General features: G+C 40.4%; 12 protein-coding genes across 12 annotated transcripts; 6 read left to right on the forward strand and 6 right to left on the reverse strand.

Annotated features, from left to right (window-relative positions):
• The first annotated feature begins 286 nt into the window (after positions 1 to 286).
• TYS1 (tyrosine--tRNA ligase) lies at positions 287 to 1,596 on the forward strand. Its single transcript, XM_018855785.1, has one exon. It carries the CDS (start codon positions 326 to 328, stop codon positions 1,502 to 1,504), a length of 1,179 nt encoding a protein of 392 aa, XP_018712728.1. The 5' UTR covers positions 287 to 325; the 3' UTR covers positions 1,505 to 1,596.
• A 461-nt stretch (positions 1,597 to 2,057) lies between these two features.
• On the forward strand, positions 2,058 to 2,246 carry QCR9 (ubiquinol--cytochrome-c reductase subunit 9; the record flags this gene model as incomplete). The annotated part of the gene is made up of 1 exon (XM_018857104.1): positions 2,058 to 2,246. A coding segment is annotated over one exon (189 nt), but the record flags the coding sequence as incomplete, so codon positions are not given.
• Positions 2,247 to 2,305: 59 nt separating this feature from the next.
• Positions 2,306 to 4,267, reverse strand: METBIDRAFT_40496 (uncharacterized protein; the record flags this gene model as incomplete). The annotated part of the gene is made up of 1 exon (XM_018857281.1): positions 2,306 to 4,267. The coding sequence occupies one exon, from the start codon at positions 4,265 to 4,267 to the stop codon at positions 2,306 to 2,308; it is 1,962 nt and encodes a 653-aa protein (XP_018712730.1).
• A 92-nt stretch (positions 4,268 to 4,359) lies between these two features.
• Positions 4,360 to 5,369, reverse strand: METBIDRAFT_31168 (mannose-ethanolamine phosphotransferase). The gene has a single exon (XM_018855786.1). It carries the CDS (start codon positions 5,220 to 5,222, stop codon positions 4,515 to 4,517), a length of 708 nt encoding a protein of 235 aa, XP_018712731.1. The 5' UTR covers positions 5,223 to 5,369; the 3' UTR covers positions 4,360 to 4,514.
• A 69-nt stretch (positions 5,370 to 5,438) lies between these two features.
• Positions 5,439 to 9,627, reverse strand: METBIDRAFT_31169 (cleavage/polyadenylation factor CFT1). Its single transcript, XM_018855787.1, has one exon. The coding sequence runs from the start codon at positions 9,600 to 9,602 to the stop codon at positions 5,448 to 5,450; it is 4,155 nt and encodes a 1,384-aa protein (XP_018712732.1). The 5' UTR covers positions 9,603 to 9,627; the 3' UTR covers positions 5,439 to 5,447.
• A 364-nt stretch (positions 9,628 to 9,991) lies between these two features.
• METBIDRAFT_38851 (uncharacterized protein) lies at positions 9,992 to 10,534 on the reverse strand (the record flags this gene model as incomplete). Its single annotated transcript, XM_018857058.1, has 1 exon — positions 9,992 to 10,534. The coding sequence occupies one exon, from the start codon at positions 10,532 to 10,534 to the stop codon at positions 9,992 to 9,994; it is 543 nt and encodes a 180-aa protein (XP_018712733.1).
• A 1,246-nt stretch (positions 10,535 to 11,780) lies between these two features.
• Positions 11,781 to 13,129, forward strand: METBIDRAFT_31171 (uncharacterized protein). The gene has a single exon (XM_018855788.1). It carries the CDS (start codon positions 12,110 to 12,112, stop codon positions 13,040 to 13,042), a length of 933 nt encoding a protein of 310 aa, XP_018712734.1. The 5' UTR covers positions 11,781 to 12,109; the 3' UTR covers positions 13,043 to 13,129.
• Positions 13,130 to 13,894: 765 nt separating this feature from the next.
• Positions 13,895 to 14,854, forward strand: METBIDRAFT_31172 (uncharacterized protein). The gene has a single exon (XM_018855789.1). The coding sequence runs from the start codon at positions 14,011 to 14,013 to the stop codon at positions 14,647 to 14,649; it is 639 nt and encodes a 212-aa protein (XP_018712735.1). The 5' UTR covers positions 13,895 to 14,010; the 3' UTR covers positions 14,650 to 14,854.
• Positions 14,645 to 15,640, reverse strand: METBIDRAFT_31173 (proteasome core particle subunit beta 6). Its single transcript, XM_018855790.1, has one exon. The coding sequence runs from the start codon at positions 15,545 to 15,547 to the stop codon at positions 14,822 to 14,824; it is 726 nt and encodes a 241-aa protein (XP_018712736.1). The 5' UTR covers positions 15,548 to 15,640; the 3' UTR covers positions 14,645 to 14,821.
• A 174-nt stretch (positions 15,641 to 15,814) lies between these two features.
• Positions 15,815 to 16,224, reverse strand: TIM13 (protein translocase subunit). Its single transcript, XM_018855791.1, has one exon. The coding sequence runs from the start codon at positions 16,182 to 16,184 to the stop codon at positions 15,888 to 15,890; it is 297 nt and encodes a 98-aa protein (XP_018712737.1). The 5' UTR covers positions 16,185 to 16,224; the 3' UTR covers positions 15,815 to 15,887.
• Positions 16,225 to 17,487: 1,263 nt separating this feature from the next.
• On the forward strand, positions 17,488 to 19,191 carry METBIDRAFT_77694 (putative hydrolase; the record flags this gene model as incomplete). The annotated part of the gene is made up of 1 exon (XM_018858745.1): positions 17,488 to 19,191. The coding sequence occupies one exon, from the start codon at positions 17,488 to 17,490 to the stop codon at positions 19,189 to 19,191; it is 1,704 nt and encodes a 567-aa protein (XP_018712738.1).
• Positions 19,192 to 20,599: 1,408 nt separating this feature from the next.
• METBIDRAFT_31176 (uncharacterized protein) lies at positions 20,600 to 21,974 on the forward strand. Its single transcript, XM_018855792.1, has 2 exons — positions 20,600 to 21,559; positions 21,670 to 21,974. The coding sequence occupies exons 1-2, from the start codon at positions 20,628 to 20,630 to the stop codon at positions 21,881 to 21,883; spliced, it is 1,146 nt and encodes a 381-aa protein (XP_018712739.1). The 5' UTR covers positions 20,600 to 20,627; the 3' UTR covers positions 21,884 to 21,974.
• Positions 21,975 to 22,046: the final 72 nt, after the last annotated feature.

A 22,046-nucleotide genomic window follows, 5' to 3' on the forward strand; every position in this document is an offset into this window, starting at 1 on the left:
TTAATTGCATATTTATTGAACGGAATGAAAGCCTGCGCGCGGGTATTGTACTACCTTCTGGATAGACAGCCTTTGCTTGTTATATTTTGAGTATAATGAACTGTGTGACAATTATTTTGGCAATATAGAATTATTTGAAACGGAGGAAGTGTACAATAGAGAATCTGCGTACGTGTTGAGCCATACATAATTTAATGAGTCATGTGGAAATAACTGAAGATGTACGGGTGTAGTTCCGAAAAGTTTAGGCTGAGAAGATTCCGAAAATTTTTGTAATATAAAACCCAACACTAGCGTTTCCCATCGTAGTACACCTTGGCGCAAAATGAATGTGGACGAAAAATTTGACCTTATCACAAAAGGTCTTCAAGAAGTTTTGAATCCACAGATTTTGAAGGATGTGTTACTGAAAAACGAAAGACCAGTCAGAATCTACTGGGGAACTGCTCCCACAGGTAAACCTCATTGTGGGTATTTTGTCCCTATGATTAAGTTGGCGCACTTTTTGAAAGCGGGCTGTGAAGTGAAGGTATTAATTGCAGACTTGCATGCTTACTTAGACAGTATGAAAGCACCTTTGGAAGTCGTTCAATATCGCGCCAAGTATTATGAACACGTTGTCAAGACAATTTTGAAGTCGATCAATGTGCCAGTCGAAAAATTGAAATTCATTGTTGGCTCTGAATATCAGCTCACCCCGGAATACACAATGGATCTTTTCAAGTTATCCAGCAAGGTTTCTCAGAATGATGCCAAAAGAGCAGGGGCGGATGTTGTCAAACAGAATGACAATCCTTTACTTTCAGGCTTGATTTACCCTTTGATGCAGGCTCTCGATGAACAATATTTGGATGTGGATGTGCAATTCGGCGGTGTTGACCAAAGAAAAATCTTTGTTCTTGCCGAAGAGAACTTGCCTGGCATTGGCTATAAAAAGAGAGCACACTTAATGAATCCTATGGTACCGGGCTTGGGCCAGGGAGCAAAAATGAGTGCATCTGATCCAAATTCTAAGATTGGAGTAACCGATGCTCCGAACGTTGTGAAGAAGAAGATCGCATCGGCTTTTTGCGCTCCAGGAAACATTGAAGAAAACGGACTTCTTTCATTTCTTGAAAATATTGTTCAGCCAATCCAGGAATTGAAATCTGGAAAAGAAGGCATTTTTAACTTTTTTATCGACAGGCCTGAGAAGTACGGAGGACCTATCGAATATTCTTCCTTCAAGCATTTGAAATCTGATTTTGCCGCTGAAAAGTTATCGCCCGTGGACTTGAAATCCGGTGTGACTGACAAAATCAACGAGCTTTTGGCTCCTATAATCGAAGCATTCGAGAATGACAAAGACTTCCAGGATGCTGATAAACAAGGATATCCTGTTGAAGCCCCCAAAGAAAAGAAGTCCAAAAAAGTTAAAAATAAGGGAACATTTTATCCAGGAAACAAGGCTGCGCCTTCTAATGTCGAAGATGCTACCAAAAAGCTAGAAGCTACCAGTTTGTAACTTTCTATATCTAATTACATGCGTACACGTACACCGCCAGATCGTCTGTTCGAAATCATTCGCGGAGAATACTTTTTTCTTTCTAATGTCGCCGCGACTCTTACATGCAATCCTTCTTCATGAGAATGTATCCAATCAAAAAGTTGTATTATACAAGACGTCCTCACCAATACCAGGTACTCTTTTTCCTGAACCGTTGAATCATCAAAATGGTATGTGATTCTGCCATCTTTCTAGTCTAATCAGGATGAATCTTGTTCAATATCAATTCTGAATCCGAATGGCTTGAGAACTCCTTGTATTTTTGAGGGATTATCTTGTACTGCAAGATTCGACCCGACTATTTCTAAAGAAAAACGTCTTGTTCATTTATGAATGAGCGTGGAGTTCATCGTCAAGTCATACTCGAACCTATTCTGCTGTGCCCTTGAATCCGGTGGCTTGATTGAAATTGTTTTGAAATTCGAATCAAGGTATTGGAAATGAAGGGAATTTGTCGTGATTCACCTGAGGACAATTCACAGGATGTTTTATTCTTTACTAACGGAAAAAGTTGTCCGCATTGATCAAAAGAAATTCAGTTTATGTCAGCACGATTTTTGCTGGTGCTTTTGCCTTCCAAGCTTTTCTTGATGTTGGTGTCACCAAATGGTATGAAAACCACAACAGAGGCAAATTGTGGAAAGATGTAAAGGGCAAATTCCTCGAAGGTGGTGAAGAAGATGATGATGACGAGGAGTAAATTTGGTACTCAGGTATTAGGATTACATATATAGTGGCATAGGCTTAATTTGAAAATCTTCAAAGATACTCATCATCTTCTAATGTGTAACCTTCTTCGCTGTTCTCCTTGGTACTACCTGTGTTGTACTGTAATTTGTCAACTAGTGACTCAAATTCTTGACTGTAGCGATGAGCGTTGAGTTCCGTGAGTCCATAAGCTTTGATATTGTAGACCCCTGTGTGTCCACGGCTGGATTCAAGTTTCACGAATATGTCTCTAACAGAAACTTTCATTTGTATTAAGCTCAGAGGAAATTTGACATGTTCGACCAGCAGCTCATCGTCCATCTTGATGTCAACAACTTTATAGTATTTTGCCAAGTACTTGTTAACATTTGATTCACCGCTGTAACCAACAAGTTTCTCTAGTTGTGACGCTTGAGCCTTGCTTCTTGGTTTAATATATATGGAGATTGACGTGGGTAACTCCAAATCTTTCGGCCTGCCCATTGAAGGATTTGTCAAAATGAAATCAGTAAGTATGATAGGACTTGGTAAACGTATGCCAATGGAGCACCATTTAGCTTCGCACTGCCAATAATCACCACCGTCAATTAAAACATTGTTGGCGTTGTGTTTTGCATTCTTTGGCGAACGTAGCCCATGAGAACTGAAATAGTCGTACCACCCAAGAAAAGCGGTTCTAGCAAATGATTTATGGCGACTTGAGTCTTTGCCTGTAGTTGTAAGGAATCCAAGAATTCTAGATCCGAGATTATAGTCAGCATAGTTAACTTTGATGGAGCCCTTTCCAACAATATCTAACAAATTTTCAAGTACAATTCTGTTTCCGGCGTCGGCAACATCCACTTTCGAGATATTTAGACCCAAATCAATCCTCCGGGACACATCAGTGTATAGCGAAGTGAGCTTATCATCGAGCATGTTCAATCTCAGATTGAGCATTTTTTCAATTTCAGATTTTGCAATAAGCTCAATATGTGACTTTTTGACCAAAGTCTGTAAGTAGTTCTCAAAGTCCTGCCCATGCCCTTCCACGAAAGATTTCCAATCCTGTGATGAATTGGTGCTATACTTCTCAACAAAGGCATGCAAAAAATTGTGAAATTCTGGAATGTAGTGTATCTTGTGGTTCTTGATGTACACTGGGACATGCTCTGGCAATTTCAGTAAAAGATCGTGGGTAATTGCAGTTTTAACTTCTTGGAGGCTGTTGCTGGTGTTCGTAAGTGTAGCTAGGTTTTCGGAAATTGCCGAGAGTCGCTCTTTCAAATCTATTGGTGATTCTTCAAGTACCTGAAGACCATTAAGTGTACTTCTAAACTCCACGATTTCAGTCAAAAGGGCTTGGTATTGTTTCTGTCCTACTGATACGCTTTTCTCGCATTCGAATAGTGAATTCTCGATTTGGTCCAAATCATTCTTCAAGGCTGTGATGAAATTTGTCTGTTTGACTTCGATGAGATCAACTTGACTATCTAGCGCAGTAGTCAAATTATGCAACACTTGAACATTATCTTCCACTTTCAGCAAACGAGAAGTTACACTCGATAAATCTGAAGGCGAGTTGACAATCGCAGTGTTCTTACCCCACAGAAGAACAAGGATGATGATGATACCTCCCAAAATAAAGCCAGCAAGTGTCGAGATCCATTTGGGTATTATAAGACTCCGAAAAGGTAAGTGACGCGAAGTAGGAATGTCATTTTCTCCCTTCAGCTTTTCGATTTCATGACCTACAATGGATTGAGATTCAAACACAGTTTCTTCGCTTTCAGAGTCAGACAGTTGATGTGAATTGTAGATGAAATCACTGAAAGTTTTGTTGAGTTCTTTCACATTTCTAGTCTTCGCATGTTTGTTTACCTTCGAATGCGAGTTGCTCAAGATACTCAATATCTGATGGTCATACTTTGATTTCAGTAAGGGCTTAGTTGGACCTACCTGGCTATAAAGGTGAATGGAAGCATCATCGTCGGTTTCGCCTCTAGTCAGCGGGAGATTGGGAAACCCTGTCATAATGGCTTGGGTGCCCAGCGAGAAGATGCGAATTGACAACGAGAATGCGCACGCTGCAGTAATCATGAAGTTCACATAAATAGATGTTTTAGATCGAACTAGCCGATGTGTATTAATATTCTAGAAGTGCTAAAGTATATTTTGCTGTAGCTTTATGAAGCTGAATTCAAAAAAAGATATTTAATGAATCAAAACCTCAAATATTAGAGTTCTACACATTTCCGAATAAAGAGGGTGCATTCAAAGGTTATAGAAATACGGATGTAAGGGAGCCAGCGAAACTCCCAACATAGACACCACTCAAAATAGTAATTGGCCATTGTTGCCATGGCCTGTCCCAATCTAAAGGTATTGGTATTACGCCAATCCAAGCTCCCAAAATTGCAACAAAAGAAGCAGAAAGAGTCTGATTGCGGAATATCCTGCGGAATACTTGTTCGTTCTTGAAGATCAAACCTAATTGGTTGAGATCTAGCCTAAACAGTATGAGAATAGGATGCACAACTATGACAGATGCATGGCAAGCCAATAGATATGTTTCTTTCAAAAAGCCATGCATTGGTGCCCCGAGCAAGATCAAAGCGACGAATGTGATATTCGCCAAGAGAACAGAAATAGCGATACATGAAAGCACAAGGACTATATTGCTACCTGCACTGCCTTTCGATGTAGCTTTATTTTTCGATTTGATTGAGGGTTTCTCGAAGTAAACAATCCAGAAACCATATAAAATTTGCATCCCAACAAGATTCACGAGACCTTTAGCCATCATCTGAGTCGGATTCTCAGTGAGTCCGGAAGAGAATAAGGAATGAAGTAAAAGTAAAAGATGAATTGGAACAGCAAAAATCGATACACTGCCTTCGAGGACTCCAGGTTCGGGAATTTGTCCATCGGTGGTGCCTGGAACCTGTGTCTGGAAAGACACAGTCTTTTTAATGGACCGGCGTCTCATGATCCTAAAATCGAGTGTCGAACGGCAAGAACCCAACCTTTACGATTGATTATCAAATGCAAGGTTCAAAAGTCAAGTCAGAAGCGTGGACAATAAGAGCTTGTTTAAAATGCATGTTCGGAACGATTGTTCACGGACGAAGAAGAGCGCCGCTCTTCACTACACACTCCACATGCACTTTGTTCAAGTTTGAAACTATACATTAATTTATTAGATGCCCAAGATTTATAAATTGTTTAAAGCATTTTCAAACTCAATCAAGTCCGTCCAAATTTCTGCAGATACATTCTTGACGGAGATCTTTTGTCCCAAACTACGCATCCGATCCCGGTTCAATTTAGCGTAACGTCTCAAAATCTCGCAGTCAAGTATTGGCCGTAAGGTATGATCTGGGTCGGCTTCAAACGCCCCTTGACGATTCAGTCTTGGATTCAATCCACAATGATGATATTCCTTCTCCGTTATTTGTTGTTGAAGGATGAACATTCTTCTGTAAGTGACATCGTTCACAGGAAATACGACGAACATGGCACCCTCGGCAGTTGAGGCAATTGTTTGAAAGGATATCCTGTTTGGTTCGACCCATTCGGTGATTTGCTCATGTTTCGGTAAAGATTTCATACAAGTTGTAGAAAAATTCGTGTTAAAAGTAGACTTGCGTAGCAATCTCTGTCCATTAGCACTTGCAGGATCTTCCGGATTATATTGTAGAACATGGAGCATTTTATCGTTATCTGCAACCAAGATGAAGATCTCCTCATCCTTGTATATGAAATCGGCGCAACTTATATCATTAACATGCAAGTCCTTTCCTAACAAGATCATACGGAAAGGTTCAGCATCAAATCCTGCGAGCGTTACGCTTTTTAGAGTATCTCCAAAAAGTACCATGTTTCCAAAACTCTTTGCTTCTGAAACGAAGACAGATAAATCCATGAATGCCACGGACACAGCGGTCGTATCTTTAATGTCACGAACGATGATCTTTTGCCCCTGAGCTATCAAAAACCTACCGCTTACATCACAAATTGCAGTGACGGCTCCTCTTGTGTCCTCTTGTGTAATTTCTTTAAATTTGTGATTTGTTTCTGGCTTCCCTGGTTCGGGAATAATATCAATGATTTCAAGTAGGCGGAATGAACCGTTAGAGGCCAAATCTTCCATCCTGTATTTTCCAGTCCCAATTAAAATCAATTCCTTCTTGCGTTTGAACCTTTTGCTCTCACTGCCAATATCAAGAGCCATAGATTTGACATGTAGTCCTACCTCGTTATCCTCTAATGGAAATGAGTCAATTGAAGTCCACGAGATTGGTGATAATAAATGTATATGTCCCTTGTATGAATATGCCAGCGGCTTTTCTGGATTTGTACCTATGATTGGATTTCCATCCTCATCTAAGCAATTGTATGCAATGTCTTTGAATGTGGAAACGACAAATGTATGAGAACTTTCATGGTATGCCACGGATTTTATAGTTTCACCAATGTGAATTCTTCGAATAGGCCAGTTATTTTCATAATTAAACTCGGTCGGAAGTTCAACGATACGGGCATTTTTCTTCGTGTCAAGATAGATCAATCCATTTTTGATCTTATCATCAGAGTATGGAACAAACGAGATTATCGGAATCTTGGAGAATTTATGAATTCTTACAAGACTGTGACTTGAGCGAGTGATAAAGTATGGAACCACTCCTGTCACCATAACACAGGTAAGGCCGCTCACATTCGAGAAATATATCATTCTTCTCTCGAGAGAAGTACCGAACGGATAAGCATTTTGAGGTGCACCAGTAATGGGTAGACTGATTTCCTTCACGAAATTGTAATTCTCGCCATCGAAGTACATCTTGTAAGTATAAATCTCGCCACCAACAGTTAGAATCGTTAGGTATTCATCTTTGGAAAAGTCATCACCGAGATCATTAAGGATAACCTGTTTAATGAACGGATCTGGCTCACTACCGTTGATATCAAAGAAGCCTAGTGATAAACAGTTAGTGAATTTATCAACTGAGTTGAGTTGAAAGCATTTCTCATTGTGAAATCTTCCAAAAACAACAACTCTGTTATCACCCGTTACAAGAACAAATGTTTTGATCTTCAGCGCAGCAGTGGGGTTTAGCTGGGAACCCGAGAAAGGCTCCACATTACGCTTTCTTTTTTGACCGCGGTTTATGAGCACACCAACATCTTTCAGGACTACGTTTAAAAGTCTGGAATTCGTAATGTAACCTGTGGTAATGATGGTTTCCGACAATAATTTGGGAAGCTCGATCTTCGTGAAAACCTTATTGTAGGTGTTGATGCTGTAGATGATTACTTCACCAGTAGAAAAGAAGATCATGAGAAATTCATCGCTGAAAACGCTGTTGATGATATTAGCATCGCCAAACTCTTTTAATTGCTCATCCAAACTGACAATTTTTTTCAATTTGTCGTCAAATAATAAAATTTGCTTAGGGGTCACTTGAAGTATAAATTTTCCATCATTAAGCTCGTGCATTGCGATAGTCAACTCTGTATTGATGAAGTGTTTTGATGGAATCCGTGCATATGACTGATTAATGTCAAATATTTCCGACTTTTGGTTGGAGTCATCCGACGTAATAAGGTACTTGTTACTGATAATCCAAAGCCTGTGGATCTGGGAAAAACGAAGAGACGATTTGATGATAGGCTGTACGGTGGGGGTCATCAAATTGAGATGAGCTGATTTTCCTACCCCCCCTGCAGCAACGATAGAAACTTCATTGTATGAAGGGTTTGGAAGATTTGCAACAAACTTGTCAGAGGAGTACTTACCCATTGTGAATGAGGATATCGGTCCGTTGTTTCGCATGACATCATGTTTGACAAATTTGATTGTCCGTTTGCGATCACCGATGTGATCAATCTTATCATCATCGCCGTAAAGATTATCGTCATCATCGTCTGGTCCACAGTCTAGTTCACTCTTTTGTTCTTCCATATCGACATTATTATGGTTTTCAGTGCTTTCAGAGTATACGATCTCAACAAGTGCTGAATCAGAACTTTTTCCCGCAAAAAAGAGCAAATTTGTATCAAGGCTGATAACAGGGCCCGGATTTTCCATTTCTATATTTTCAAAAAGAGAAGAATCCAAGGTTTCTATAGTGAGGCCTTTTATGGTTTTTCCATCAACCTCGAAATTGATCGTGTGCATTTCTCCGGTTTTCAAAACCATCAAAACTCTACAATCATTGGGAATCATGGATATAGAGCAGTCTTCTAGCCGTAACTCTCTCAGTGTTTCATCCACGAAGTCTTTCATGGAGTGCGTTATGTCAGACACATACAGATTTAGCGCCACTCGACGCAGAATTCCACCACTGTCAATGTGCATAATTTCATTGCATCCCACTAACAAAGATCCATTGAGTGGGGACATAAGTGGCACAATCCGATGTACATCGAATGGTAGATTCTCAATTTTGAATACCGTTGTGGCAGAAGCCGAAGCAATATCTAAAGACCAGACTGAATAAACAACATTGTCTTTCTTCTGGGGTAATAACCCTGCCCAAGTTTTAGTCACTTGCGAGAGAACTGCCACAGTCGGCTCTCTGTAATTGTGAAGAAATTGCAAATCAATAATTTCCCCGACTGTGGGATCCAACGATGCAGCATCAAGAATTATGCTTGTTTCAAAGAGGTCTAAATTAGATCCACCGGTGGAGTTCGGGTGCAGGTCTTCACTTAAAAGTGTACGATCTCCCAGATCTGGACTTTTGAGGCGAGCAGAATTGTCATCCAGGGGCCCAGACGAATGACCTTCCGGTATCACATCATTAGGAGGACTAGGTTCTTTACCTATTGCCCCCATGTTCGTCTCCAGGTTGTTAGATTCCTCTTCGTCAACATCGTCATCTTCGTCGTCGATCGAAGTGAAAGGAAGAAAGACGAGTAGATTATTCCGGCGCAAGCAGAACATTGGTCTCGCGGAGGAACCCACAAGTAGTTCTGTCTCGTAAAGCTTCTCGTACATAGAATTTTGCAAAGTATGCTCGTAAAAGTGCAAGGATACAGTTGCGATCGAGTGTTTGAACATATCCCACCTGATACAAGACACCTTAGCACTTTTTGTGGACACGAGTACATAATCCAATTGAGGGCTTTCCACCGTTCTGATTGGCTTCAACTTGGTTATAAGTCCCTGGAGTTTGAAGGAATCGAGAAGTTTAAGTCTGTAGTCAATGCCCTTTCCTGGAGAGGGCCGTTTAATTTTTAACACCTCGTAAATTTCGAGAGTCGTGGCTTTTCCAACTAGCAAATGTCTTTCATTGGAACTAACAAAGTTACATGCTAGACAGTCAGAGATCACAGTAGGATCTATGATGACGTCGTAGACATTCATCGCTTGGAATTGGTGAAGTGAAAACCTAGCTTGTTTCTACAATGAACGTTTTCATAAAGACCTGTGCACCTTCATTATGAGGCATCAAAATTGAGAACAGGTCTGTCGTTATATGCCAAACCCTTTAAAACCAGACTTGTCCGGTTGAAAGAATTTACTCACGATTAATTATGTTTACTCGCAAGTCCCATGATTCGAGGTAGCACATGAACACTCATTTGTGCTGCTCGCATCGCAAGTAATGAACTGGTAGTTCGAACAGTATTTAACAAATTACTTTTGTTGCGTTTACGTTGTATTTCAATAATCGTATTCTTCGTGGTGCATAATTAAATAAACAAAAGTTCGCTTCTCTGGCGTCAATCTATTTCGAAATCTTGATTGGCATACTAAAGAAGGAAATAAATGAAAGGCAACACAATCGCTGCTGGGAAAGCGCGCGCGGCAGCACCTTCGAAGGAGCTAATGATTGCTGTGGATTGAGTCTTGATACTCGAGCCTGGGGTTGAGACAGCTGAAACCGTCTTAGTTTGCGTAAGAATATTGTTAGTGATAACGTTAACTGTCGACTCTGCAGGTGCATTCACTGTGAAGGTTTTGATAGACGATGTTGCCGCGATGTTATCAGTAGCTGAAACAATAGAAACCGAGTTGGGGCCATTTGTTGTATCAATGCTGCTTGCAATCTCCGAGGATACTGTCTCAATCATGGTAGACAACGGACAGTAGGTGGTATATGTGGTCTTGGTTCCATGAACGATTGTTGTGAAGTAAGACACGCCAGTTGTAACAGGGCTCACAGAGCATTCATTCTCATTGCAATATGTCGTGGTCACGACCGTGGTATGAACATCGCTAATTGTGGTTGCTGCAGAATGTTTGTCAAATGATCGAACTGTCGAAACAACGTGAGACGTAATATCGTGATCCATTGTATCGGTATTGGTGGACTTGCCCATCAAAGTAGTGTCTGTGACGGCTGTCGATGCTGAAAGGATAGGAGCTTCAGAAAGGGGGCAGAAAGTGGTGTAAACTGTTTCAACCCCGTTCATCGTGCTAGTTACCACCGTGACACCTGTAGTCATGGATGTTTCTTGACATTTATCCTCAGAGCATTCCGTAACAGTAACGACAGTAGTTTGCTGAGCAGTTTGGACTTTCTGAAGAGAATTGTCCAACATAGTCGAAGAGACTAAAGAGGCCTTCAACCCACTGGTAGTTGCAGAAGCAACATTTGGTTCCGGACTCGAAGAAACTTTCAAAGATTTTACATTCGAATTGGCATTATTTGGGTACAAGCTGGACTCCACGCTTGTAGCTGTCGTTTGAGTTTCTGAATCAATGTTTTCCTGACTGAACGCTGGTGAAAAAGTCTTGGGTGCCAAAGTTCCACTCTTCGCTTCTGCCGATGCTGAAATTTCAGTGGTAACAACAGCAACATTAGATGATGACATCGTGGACGTATCGTCATTGAAAGTAACAGTCACTGGCGATGCAGTTACATAAGTTGTCAAAATGCCATCCACCGTGGTCACAACTGTCGTTAATGTGTTGAGAATGGTCGTAACGGTACATCCATTGTCTGAACAAATGGTTTGACGCATAGTTAATGTTTTCGGATCGGTGACATACTCCGTCTCGTATATGTAAGAGTCTTGCTCCAGAATCGTATAGTTTCCGTAGTAAGCTCTTGAAGAGGGGCACGTCGATGAAATAATCGTTGATGTGAAAGTCGGTAAATCGGACAAAACGCTTGTATATGCTGAAGCTACCGCGAGCAGAGCTGCAAAAGCCGGAATTTTCATTGTTGGTTGAGGATGGCAAAAAGAAAATAAGTACGAGTGAGAAGGCTGGGTACTTGTGCCAGATGAGAATTACATTCCTATTTAAACAATTTCTTCACGGCTTGGTAGGACTCGATGATTAGACTTTTCTGACGTTTTGCAATGCTGGACATGTCTCAAAAAGTACCAAACCAAGAACGAGCTGCTGGTTCATGCACAATATACTACTATATACAGAAATTGAGAAGACTGTTGCTGGGCTCATACGCGTTTTCGGCCGATATACACTTCAGGGCGAAAAAAGACTGAATTTGGCAGCAGTGTCTTGCACATAAATCAGTTACCAATCGCCCTCACAAAGCAGGATTCGTAAATAGGTAGTTGCCAGGTATGATTGACTTTCGGGATTAACGAAAAAGATGTCCCTTCCTGCATTCATAGAGTAGCTGCTCATATATCTCGAACCAAATTATGTATCAATGAATATCACCATGTCATGTGTATATGGCTGGTTTGCTTTTGATTCGCCCAACAAGCCACGTGACTGGTATCTCTGAGACAGCTCACGAACGAGCAAAAGGTTGTTGCCACCTTCCCAAGAAGTTGTTCCAAAGACATCAACCTGCTTTTTGACAACGTGGCTTTTGCTTGTGGAAATCTTATTCATAGCATGGTGCTCGGTCTGCCTTGAAACCCATATCATCACATATTTTTCCAACGATTATGATTTTTACATGGGTTCTATTACAGTTCTTATTGTCGTCGTGTCTTCTGCATGTCATCGAAGTCTCGTCCATTGAAGAAATCGTCACTAAGCCAGTATCCTTGATTTACTTTTATGCACCCGACTGTCAATACTGTCAGCTCTTCGACGATGATTTTCAGTACCTATCGCATATTTACAGTGAAAATTCCAAGTTTCAGATCATCAAGATAAACGGGCGGGAGCAAAAATATTTCAAAGAGTTATTTGATGTCAAGCTGTATCCTACACTTAAGTTGTACGATCATTTAAACAAGCAGGTTATAACGTTCAAGGATGGAAGACTGATTGAAAATTTGCAAGACTTCATAAAGAAACACGCAGAAGTCGAGCCCGATTTAACCCGAGTGAAACAAGAGTTAAATGCTATCCTGCTGAAGGCTGATGTTGAACGGCTACAGAAGATCGGCAGATCTGTTCTCATTGCTTTTGTCAGGAGGCAGGATGAATACTGGGAAAAGTACCACTATCCAGATCATTTCTATCAATCTATTGGTAGAAATCATCCAAGCATTGAGTTTACAGTGAACTTTTTTGAAGACGGGGAATTCGAATTGATGGAGCTATATCATGTTAGCAATATACCTGCATTGGTCTTGATCGAAGGAAGCCACATTGGAGTGTACAACACTCTCTCGACCAATCCAATGTCGAATTATATGCTTGATGCCAATGATGTCGAAGCATTCTTAAGTGACTTTCATAGCAAAAAAGAAGGGACATGGTTTCAAGACGTTCATCTGTTGGCTCGTTATGCTGAAAGCTCCCAATATTTGGGACACAAGCAGCGCAAGACAGGCATGAACTATGTCGAAGGCGTTGTGAAGGGAAAGATGTCGGAATTAGGAATTGAGGAACAATATCGTATTTTGTTAGATAAGATCACATTGTGACCGGTTGTTATAGAAGTCTCTTACTTCACGAATTCAGGGAAGCTAGTGGATAGCTAGTGGACGTAGATACGAAAAGGGGGGGGGGGGGTCTTTTGCTGCAGTGCATCAAGAACGTCCGAACTCAAATGCTTGTGTCCACTTTTTTCCGTATGTAAGAGTTGGATGAGAAATGGGCCAAATACGGAAGAGGGTATTTATTTTTGTCAATTTTCAAGTTGAGTCATGAATTTTCTACCCTCTGATATTCGATTTCAAGAAGAGCTAAACCTTTTCTCTGTTACCCAAAGACATCTCCTCCAAAAACAGCTAGTTTGAATCTTAGTCTAAATTCTTCACGTCGTCAAAGGGCTTATGTGATGCGTTTGTCCGACTTTCTTGTTCGTTCTTTGCACCTCAAGATTTTTCTGTCCTGATTGATGTAAGAAAGGGGAACGGAAAAACATTAAAACTACGTTCCCAGATCAAAATTTAAAAATATAGCATTTTTTTCTATATAAAAATCTAAATTATGTTTCCGAAGAAGTTCAATGGTACTTTTTTCAGTATTGAGGCTTCGAAAGAGCACATTGCTACATTTGTCAAAGCTCGATGATTGTCTTGATGGTCTTGGTCTGAAGCATTATCTGCAAATTTTCACAAAAGAGGTATTTTTTTAATGACAATTATAAAAACCTTGAAGTTAAGCGGCACCACTGACTGGATAGCGAATTTTGGCACTTATCATTAGTCAGAATGTGAGACACACCTTCAGACCTATTGCCGCAAATTTCTGCTTTGCTTGTTCCGGTGCACGAGTGTGCGCGCGCTACCTTGAATGCTCTTGACACCTCATGTCATGAACACGTACACATAGAAGAACAAATCTCTGTGAAAACCCCTCGCTTCTTTTATCTTCATCAAGAACCAAAAGCAGATTTAAAGATTCATATTTGATAATTGTACTGGATCACAGAATAACAGATTTGAAAATGAATATCTTTCGGTTTCTAGGTGATGTTTCTCACATGTTGAGTATCGGAATTTTGTTATATTCGATTGAAGTGAACAGATCGGTTGATGGTCTATCCTTGAAAACTCAGGCCCTCTATGTTGCTGTGTTTGTGATTCGATATGTTGATTTGCTCTACAAATTTGTCTCTCTTTACAATTCGTTTATGAAATTGTTTTTTATCGCAACATCTGTCTACACTGTGTATTTGATGACGCACAAGTACCCCAAAAAAATCAGAGAAGATACTGATACTTTCCCCGTGAAATACCTAGGTTTGGCTGCCGGGGCTCTTTGCTTGATATTTACTCACGCTTACACGTTGAGGGAAATCACCTGGTCATTTTCGATTTGGTTGGAGGCTTTGGCCATACTTCCTCAATTATTCATGTTGCAGAAAACAGGATCTGCTGAAAATATCACTACCCACTATATATTTGCTTTGGGGGTATATCGGTTTCTTTATATTCCAAACTGGCTCTACAGGTATTTTGCGGAAGGAAAGTTCGATTATGTTGCCGTCCTTGCTGGAATTTCGCAAACCCTCATTTATTCCGATTTCTTTTACATTTACTATACGAAGGTGATGCAAGGCAAAACATTTGAGCTCCCGGTATGATGTATACATGGTTGATACATGTAATAGTATGAGTAAGACTCTGGCTTTTAGCAATACAAAATCTGATTGAAGTTTTTAAAAGGCTCGAGATAATTTCATCGATTAATAGTCATATCAGCTATATAATGAACACTTTCACATATTACATATGTTTGCTATCTTGTGTTCACGTTTAGTCTCTCTTTAATGGATAATAGACTTTTCTGATTCCTTCTTTTGTGACAATAAAAATTTCCAAGCCGTCACCTACCTGAATGTGCCTCTCTGTTGCAGATGAAAATGCATCTCTTACCAAATCCAAAACTTCTTCCAAGCTCAAGTACCGTAATGGTCTTTTTTCTTTACCGTCCGATCCTGGCTCATGTTGATTTTTGAAGTTCACTTGGTTATCAAGGAAAGGCATTATTAATGATGCAGCCGCGCCACCAGCTCTGCATTGCTCTCTTTCGTAGGAACCAACAGGGTCGTAAGAGTATACCGCTCCTTTGCCGTCCTCATCCAAACCAGCAATAAGAGTACTGACATAGAAAGGGAAAAACCGTTTGCCGTATAACAAGTGTTGAATATATCTTGCAGCTGACCGAATAGTCAACTTCTTGTTATTGTTGTTGAACTTGTACCATTTGAAGGCAGTCTTGAACCGGTCAATCAAGGCAGCGCCATCCGCAGAGAAACCATTGGCGGTCATCGCGATATTGTCACCAACATCGAAGATCTTTGGCTCATAACGAGAATTGATGTTATAACCAGACACAATACGAGTGTCGCCAGCCAACACAGCAAAATCCTCGCCGGCAATTCCGAGCACTGTTCCACCGTTGTCGGTGTAAGGGTTAAATCTGTGCTCAATAGGAACAGCCGTTCTTTCGGTGCTATATTCTGATGCCACTGTACTCATGGCTATTTATTATAGTGAATGAATGCACAACAAATACGTGAAGCTGTCTTTTTTGTTTGGTTAATTGTAGTTTTCCGTAGAGTCAACTGTTTGATGGCCACTACACTATCCAAAAGTACTCGCCACTTGCGAGCGCGGTATCCGCCTTGGGTAGTGTACGTGAGAAACGTACTTCAGTCTTAGATTCAACATAAAACACGAAACACACTCAGTTAGTAACCACTTGAACATATACGTATCATGTGTATCATAGTCTTAGCATAACATTATGGGCATTCTTCCTTCGTACTTGCTACATCATATTCAAATATATATCGTAGAATTGGGGCTATTTACAGTATTAGTTCGCTTTCTCGTTTTGAATACGAGAAATGTACGTTTTCGAGATTACGTTCCATGATCTCATATACTTTTCCAAACATTGACTGACACATGTGTTCTGTTGTGGGGAAATCAGATCTTGAGGCTGATCGATGCATTTATCGAAACAATTTTGGGTGATTTTGTTGACTAACTCAGTAGCGTTTGCAACAGCGAGCTCCTGAGCAATTTGCTCTTGAAGCTGTGTTTTGATTTGGTTGGACAGTTGTGTTACAGCTGGTGCAGCCGAGGTAGTACTTGATCCAAAGAGAGCCATTGTGTTGAAGATGAAAAGCTATTCTCGCAGACGAATAAGAATGACGCTGATGGTTAGAACACGACTACCACTGCACGCGCAGCCTACATTTTGAATGCGAAAAATTGTGCGAGCTGCAACAGATCGATTGGTGGACATACTATTTTCCCTCTAATTTGGCTGTCTTTGCCGAAATTTCACTGTGACAGGCTCCAAACTGATGTTGAGTTATGAACTTTACCTTGGGAATTCATACCGCTTTGAATTACCAAAAATGGCTGATCTTTATTCAACATACTGCACTGCCAGCCAAACTTGTATAAACTACACACACTTAACCAAAGTTCATGTCAATTGCTGTGTATACTGTTATTATTTATGCATGCAGAAAATTTTAATAAAATGGTTGTTTGCATGAGACATCCGTCTAAATCGGATAAGCACCGCTTCCTACTTGCGCAGATTACTGCAAAAATCGTTCTCTGTGTTATCTAAAAGCGAAATATGTGACATATTCCCAGAAGTATCCGTAATGATATGTTGTAACAAAAAATTCCAACATTACTCCATTCATCTAAGTTCGTCCATTATTTTGCGAACACAACAGAAGGACAGAAGTTGCAATATCGACAACTTTCGCTCATAGAAACACATACAAGTTATTTATCAGTTTTGTGCAAAGTTACGTAGCCTCATTCTGGTGCAGAATCTAAATGACTTAGGCTTTGAGTCGTTGACCTTTTCTCTTTTATAGGTTTTTACTTGAATAAGCAAAAAAAAAAAAAACGAAAACAACTATGGTTTTGATGCTGGAAACGAGTCCTTACTATCTCAAAACACTACGCTCGCAGGTGAACAACACAAGAAAATTATGTTTGAACCACCAAGTGAACGATAAGTAAAATGGTATACATTAATTATCCAAAATACGTACTGTAGCACAATTTGAATTAACCCTTCTCTCATCACATGGACTAGAATATAATTCTTTCTCAGTATCTTGGGTGTATTTGGTTACGCAAACGTGGAGCGTGTTCAGCGCAGCAACCTTGAAGACCGCCGCGATTTCCAATTAGAATGCGCGTTCTATCACGTGACAAAAACAGACGATAAGTGAGATCTCAATTCGCCTATCTGACCTGCCTATCTTTGCAACCCCCTCTAAAACATCCACTACGGAGGGCTTTTCCACACTATCAAATATCAAGGTATTTCCTGTCAATTATTGCCCGATTTTTATTACCTCGTTATCTATTACAAGGCTTTATCACATTGACATTTCTCAAGCTCCTTCTAACGCCGAAATTCCTTGAGCTCGGAACACATGATTCAAGCTGATCTGGAGAGTTCGAGCATCGAGGATGAAAATGTCCACCTTTTTCTTTTCGTTCATGGTCTCTGGGGAAATCCGAATCATATGCTGACAATAGAAAAGGCGGTAAAGAGATCCGTTTCACCCATATCGAGCGAAAGAATTGTCACGATGAAGCTGTCGTCGTTTCGCTTTTGGAAAACTTACGACGGAATTCAAAGATGTGGTGAGAGCACTATTGCAGATCTTTTCTATGAGATTGAAACTCTCAAACTCAAAAATAAATCTCATGTGTCCAAAATTAGTATCATTGGGTATTCTCTAGGTGGACTAATTTCCAGATACGTGATCGGGCGGTTGCACGAATTGGGATTTTTTGAGGAAGTCATCCCCATATTCTTTTGCACATTTGCTACCCCTCATGTTGGGATACACTTTTTCAAAGATACTGTCTTTGATAAAGTCGCAAATCGTATGGGAAAGCGTCTTTTTGGTAAAACGGGGTTTCAATTGTTTTTGGGGGATTCAGAGACATTATTAGTGAAGATGACACTTCCAGAATCGCATCATGTTAAAGGACTACGTCTATTCCAAAAGCGCATTCTCTTGGCTAATATAAAGAACGATCGAACCGTCCCATTTTATACCAGCTTCATCACGGAGTACTCGCCTTTCGATCTGTTGAATTCCATTAAAATTCAATATTTTGAAGTTGAACCTTCAGCAAAAGTCAATAATGTCACTGTGTGGCCTAAATTTGTTGACCTTCGTCGCTCATCCAAAATCACAAGCAAAAAAAGTAAACATCGTAATGTGCAAGAAGCAACATCGATCTTGAGATCAAACATTATTTTTCGCTACACGCTTCTTGTTTTTGCTGCTTTGGTCCTATTCCCATTCTATCTCCCTCTAATTATTTGCTTGTCTTTCTACGTTTCTGGATATAGCGTATTGAAGGTGAGACTAATCAATGGGCCAGATATTGTTGAACATTGGTCTAGTGTCAAAATGTCTGTATTCCGTGGAGGATTGGTCGATGTTAATCATGCAGAGCTAGGAGACACCAGAAGACAGGAGAGGAAAAAAATGTCACGCCATCAGTCATTCAAAGGTGATACCTCCAATCTCACAGAAAACACAATGGAAAAAATGTTAGCTGCTGAGGAGAGATTTACGTCTGATCAGGCTGACATGATTGACGAGGAAAAATCAAGTGATGAGATTGACGAGACAGTACTTGCAGGTTCAAAGCTGAGAGATATATCCATACGGGAACCTGACGAAGAATCTGCCGATTGGGTATCGTTCCTGGACGATTCCAGCAATGAAACGAATGGATTGAGTACCTCATGCGTTGAGCAGCAAGACCGTGGTCTTCTGCAAACTTCAAAGAAGAAGGAACTTATCGAAATCCCTGTCCTCGGGTACGACCAAGCAATCAAGAATCATGCAGAATTACTTGTTTGGGATAGTTCTGAGTCTCCTTCCTTGTTCGAGGATAACGTTAAACTTCCTCTTTCAGAAAACGAATCTACTATTGTTCAAAATTTGAATAAATTGGACTGGATCAAAATCCCCATTTACCATGATCTGTTCAACGCACACGATAGTATAGTCGCGAGAAGAGGTGATATGAGAAATCCAAAGGGAACTTGCACATTGTTTTTTTGGGCGTCCATCCTTCGAAATCATATTCGTGAGGAAGAGACGAAATAATGTTCAAGTAAAATAGGAAATCTATACTAACGAGGTTAATTTATTGCTGCAACAAAAGAGTGCCCTGAGAAAAGGGCTTCCGAACTTGACGAAGTTTCTAAAATTCACCTTTGCCAGAATAAGTCCATCATAAAATTCATGACTTTTCGCGTAGGAAATGTATAGATTTCCGTCCCATGGCTTATCAACGGACGGCGCATGTGTAAAGGGTTTTGCAGGTAGTGCCACCTCAGTGCCTTGCTCTTCACTCCGCAATCCACTTACCGACAAATCCTCAGGCCGTTTGAGGTAAAAAAATGCTACGAACAAGGCTAATCTGCAGTGAATTATTTTCAGTATATTCAAAAAATGTGGGTGGTAGTTCACTATCTGATGGCAACCTCGTTCTTGGTCGGGGTTCACTATGTCACAGGAGGCAAATCACCCATAGAGCATGGCGACCAGCTTGCCATTTCCATGTCTCCATGAAAGATTATGTCGTTCACCAAGATGAAAAGGAGCAGTATCAGTGGAACCAAAGCAACTCGAGCTGGACATGGGTGCGGGATCACATGTCGACATTTCATTTGGGTGTGGGCATAGGTGTGATCTCCCTCTACTCTCTCCAGAAACCATATTACAATGACGTGCTTTCCGTCGACACCTCCATTCATATTTTGAGACCTGTCAAGAACTCAGACACTTTCGAGAATGGCCTTTACGCCGCATCAAGAAAAGAGAGTCAAGACCTTTTCGATGAATTTCGAAACTCCAAGGTGGCTACAGGGTCACTCCTAAAGAGAGCACTCTATATGACAAAATTTGCCATCGTGGATTATATTATTGACCCGCTTCAGACAATAGCGAGATTTTTGGAATTGAGCGCCTTAATATTCCCTTTACTTTTTCTCGCCCCAATCTGTTGGCTAGGCCCCAAAGACAAGACTACCAGCGATCGTACTAGATCGGGCGCCAAGATATGGGTTCAGTATTTGAGATGGGCCACCGAAGCTGCAGGCGCCACCTTTATTAAATTGGGACAATGGGCAGCTTCACGAACAGACATTTTCCCCAAATTTTTATGCGACGAGTTAGGTCAATTACATTCAAATGCAAAACCACATTCGTTGAGCCAAACAAAAAAAATTTTAGCAAAAAGTTTTGGTATGCCCTTCGAGGAGATTTTCGATGAGTTTAACGAAAAACCTGTTGGTGTTGGAGCTATTGCGCAGGTGTATTTGGCAAAATTATCAGAACAGGCCATTTCCAGAGCTAAAGCTGAGGATATAAAGTCAGAGCTGCTTGAGTTTTTGGAATCAGACCAAAAAAAGAGTTCGTTTTGGAATAGCATGATTGTTACGGAACAACAAGGGCGCTTAATCCCCCCTCATCAGAAAGTGGCCATAAAAGTTTTACACCCCAACGTGGAAAAAAAAATTACACGTGATCTCAAAATAATGAAATTCTTTGCAAATCTAGTTGATGTGATCCCGACAATGGAGTGGCTTTCTTTGCCCGATGAGGTTGAACAATTCAGTATTTTGATGCGTTTGCAACTCGACTTGAGAATCGAAGCCCTCAATTTGGCCAAATTTCGCCACAACTTTCGTAACAGACTCGATATCCATTTCCCTAAGCCATTTTTGAATTTTAGTACCAGAGAGGTTCTAGTTGAAGAGTATATTAAAGCCATTCCTATGGAAAAATTGCTTTCTTTGAGTGGGAATTTTGGGAAAAACTTATCAAAAGAAGTTAGTGATAAGGGTCTTGACTCGTTTCTTCAAATGTTGATACTTGACAACTTTGTACATGCAGATCTACATCCAGGCAATATGCTTATTAGATTTTACAGAAATGAGATGTATACTCATGAACGAGAGTACAAGATAGTCAAGTCCACAAATGAAAATGAAACCAATAGAATAACGGAAGAGTTGTTATCTCTAGGTAATGATAGCCAAGCCTGGTGCAATAAGCTTGAATCTTTGTACGAGAATGGTTATCATGCTGAAATATGCTTTTTGGACGTGGGGCTCATCACTGAGCTCAACCATGACGACAGAATTAATTTCATTGATTTGTTCAAGGCCTTATCTGAATTTGATGGCTATAAGGCTGGGGATCTAATGGTGGAGAGATCCCGCACTCCAGAAACAGTTGTCAACAAAGAGATATTTGCTTTGAAAGTGGAGAAATTGGTAGACAGAATGAAGGAAAGAACTTTCACGCTAGGAAATATCAGCATTGGCGACCTTTTGGATCAAGTCCTTTCAATGGTTAGATCCCACCATGTACGAATGGAAGGAGATTTCATAACTGTCATTGTTGCCATTTTGTTATTAGAAGGCATGGGCAGGCAACTTGATCCACAGTTGGATCTTTTCGCAAGGTTTGTATATGCCGTTTTATGGGGGTTTCCGACAGAGGTAACTCGCGTTTGATCTAATTCTTGATTACAAGCGCTATTAATCACTCAGAAAATTTACTAACTGCCTCTAGTTCGCTCCCGGTTTTACGAAAATTAGGAATACTGAAAGAAGGTAAAGAATTGCTTCAGAACGAAGATTCTTTGAACATGATGAAAGTGTGGTTGGCATTGGAAGTCAGACAGCTCATCAATGCGTCCATACAAGACGTAAGTTTTTTTTTGTGCTTTATTTTATCTCCTGTTTCCAAAATTTTTGGTAAGGTTACGCAACAATTCTCATACTAACTCGCAGATCCACGCACTCGTTAAGGCCGACATGCTCAGTGCGAATATTTAGTCTCGAATGGTCGTCGGTTCATATTTTGCTTACCTTACGACGTAGGTGATGAGACAAGATATACTTTATTTACCTTTTTCACTTTTTATGGGCTGATATTCTTTTCTTTTT

Source organism: Metschnikowia bicuspidata, assembly GCF_001664035.1.
Source record: "Metschnikowia bicuspidata var. bicuspidata NRRL YB-4993 chromosome Unknown METBIscaffold_2, whole genome shotgun sequence".
Classification (NCBI taxonomy): domain Eukaryota; kingdom Fungi; phylum Ascomycota; class Pichiomycetes; order Serinales; family Metschnikowiaceae; genus Metschnikowia; species Metschnikowia bicuspidata.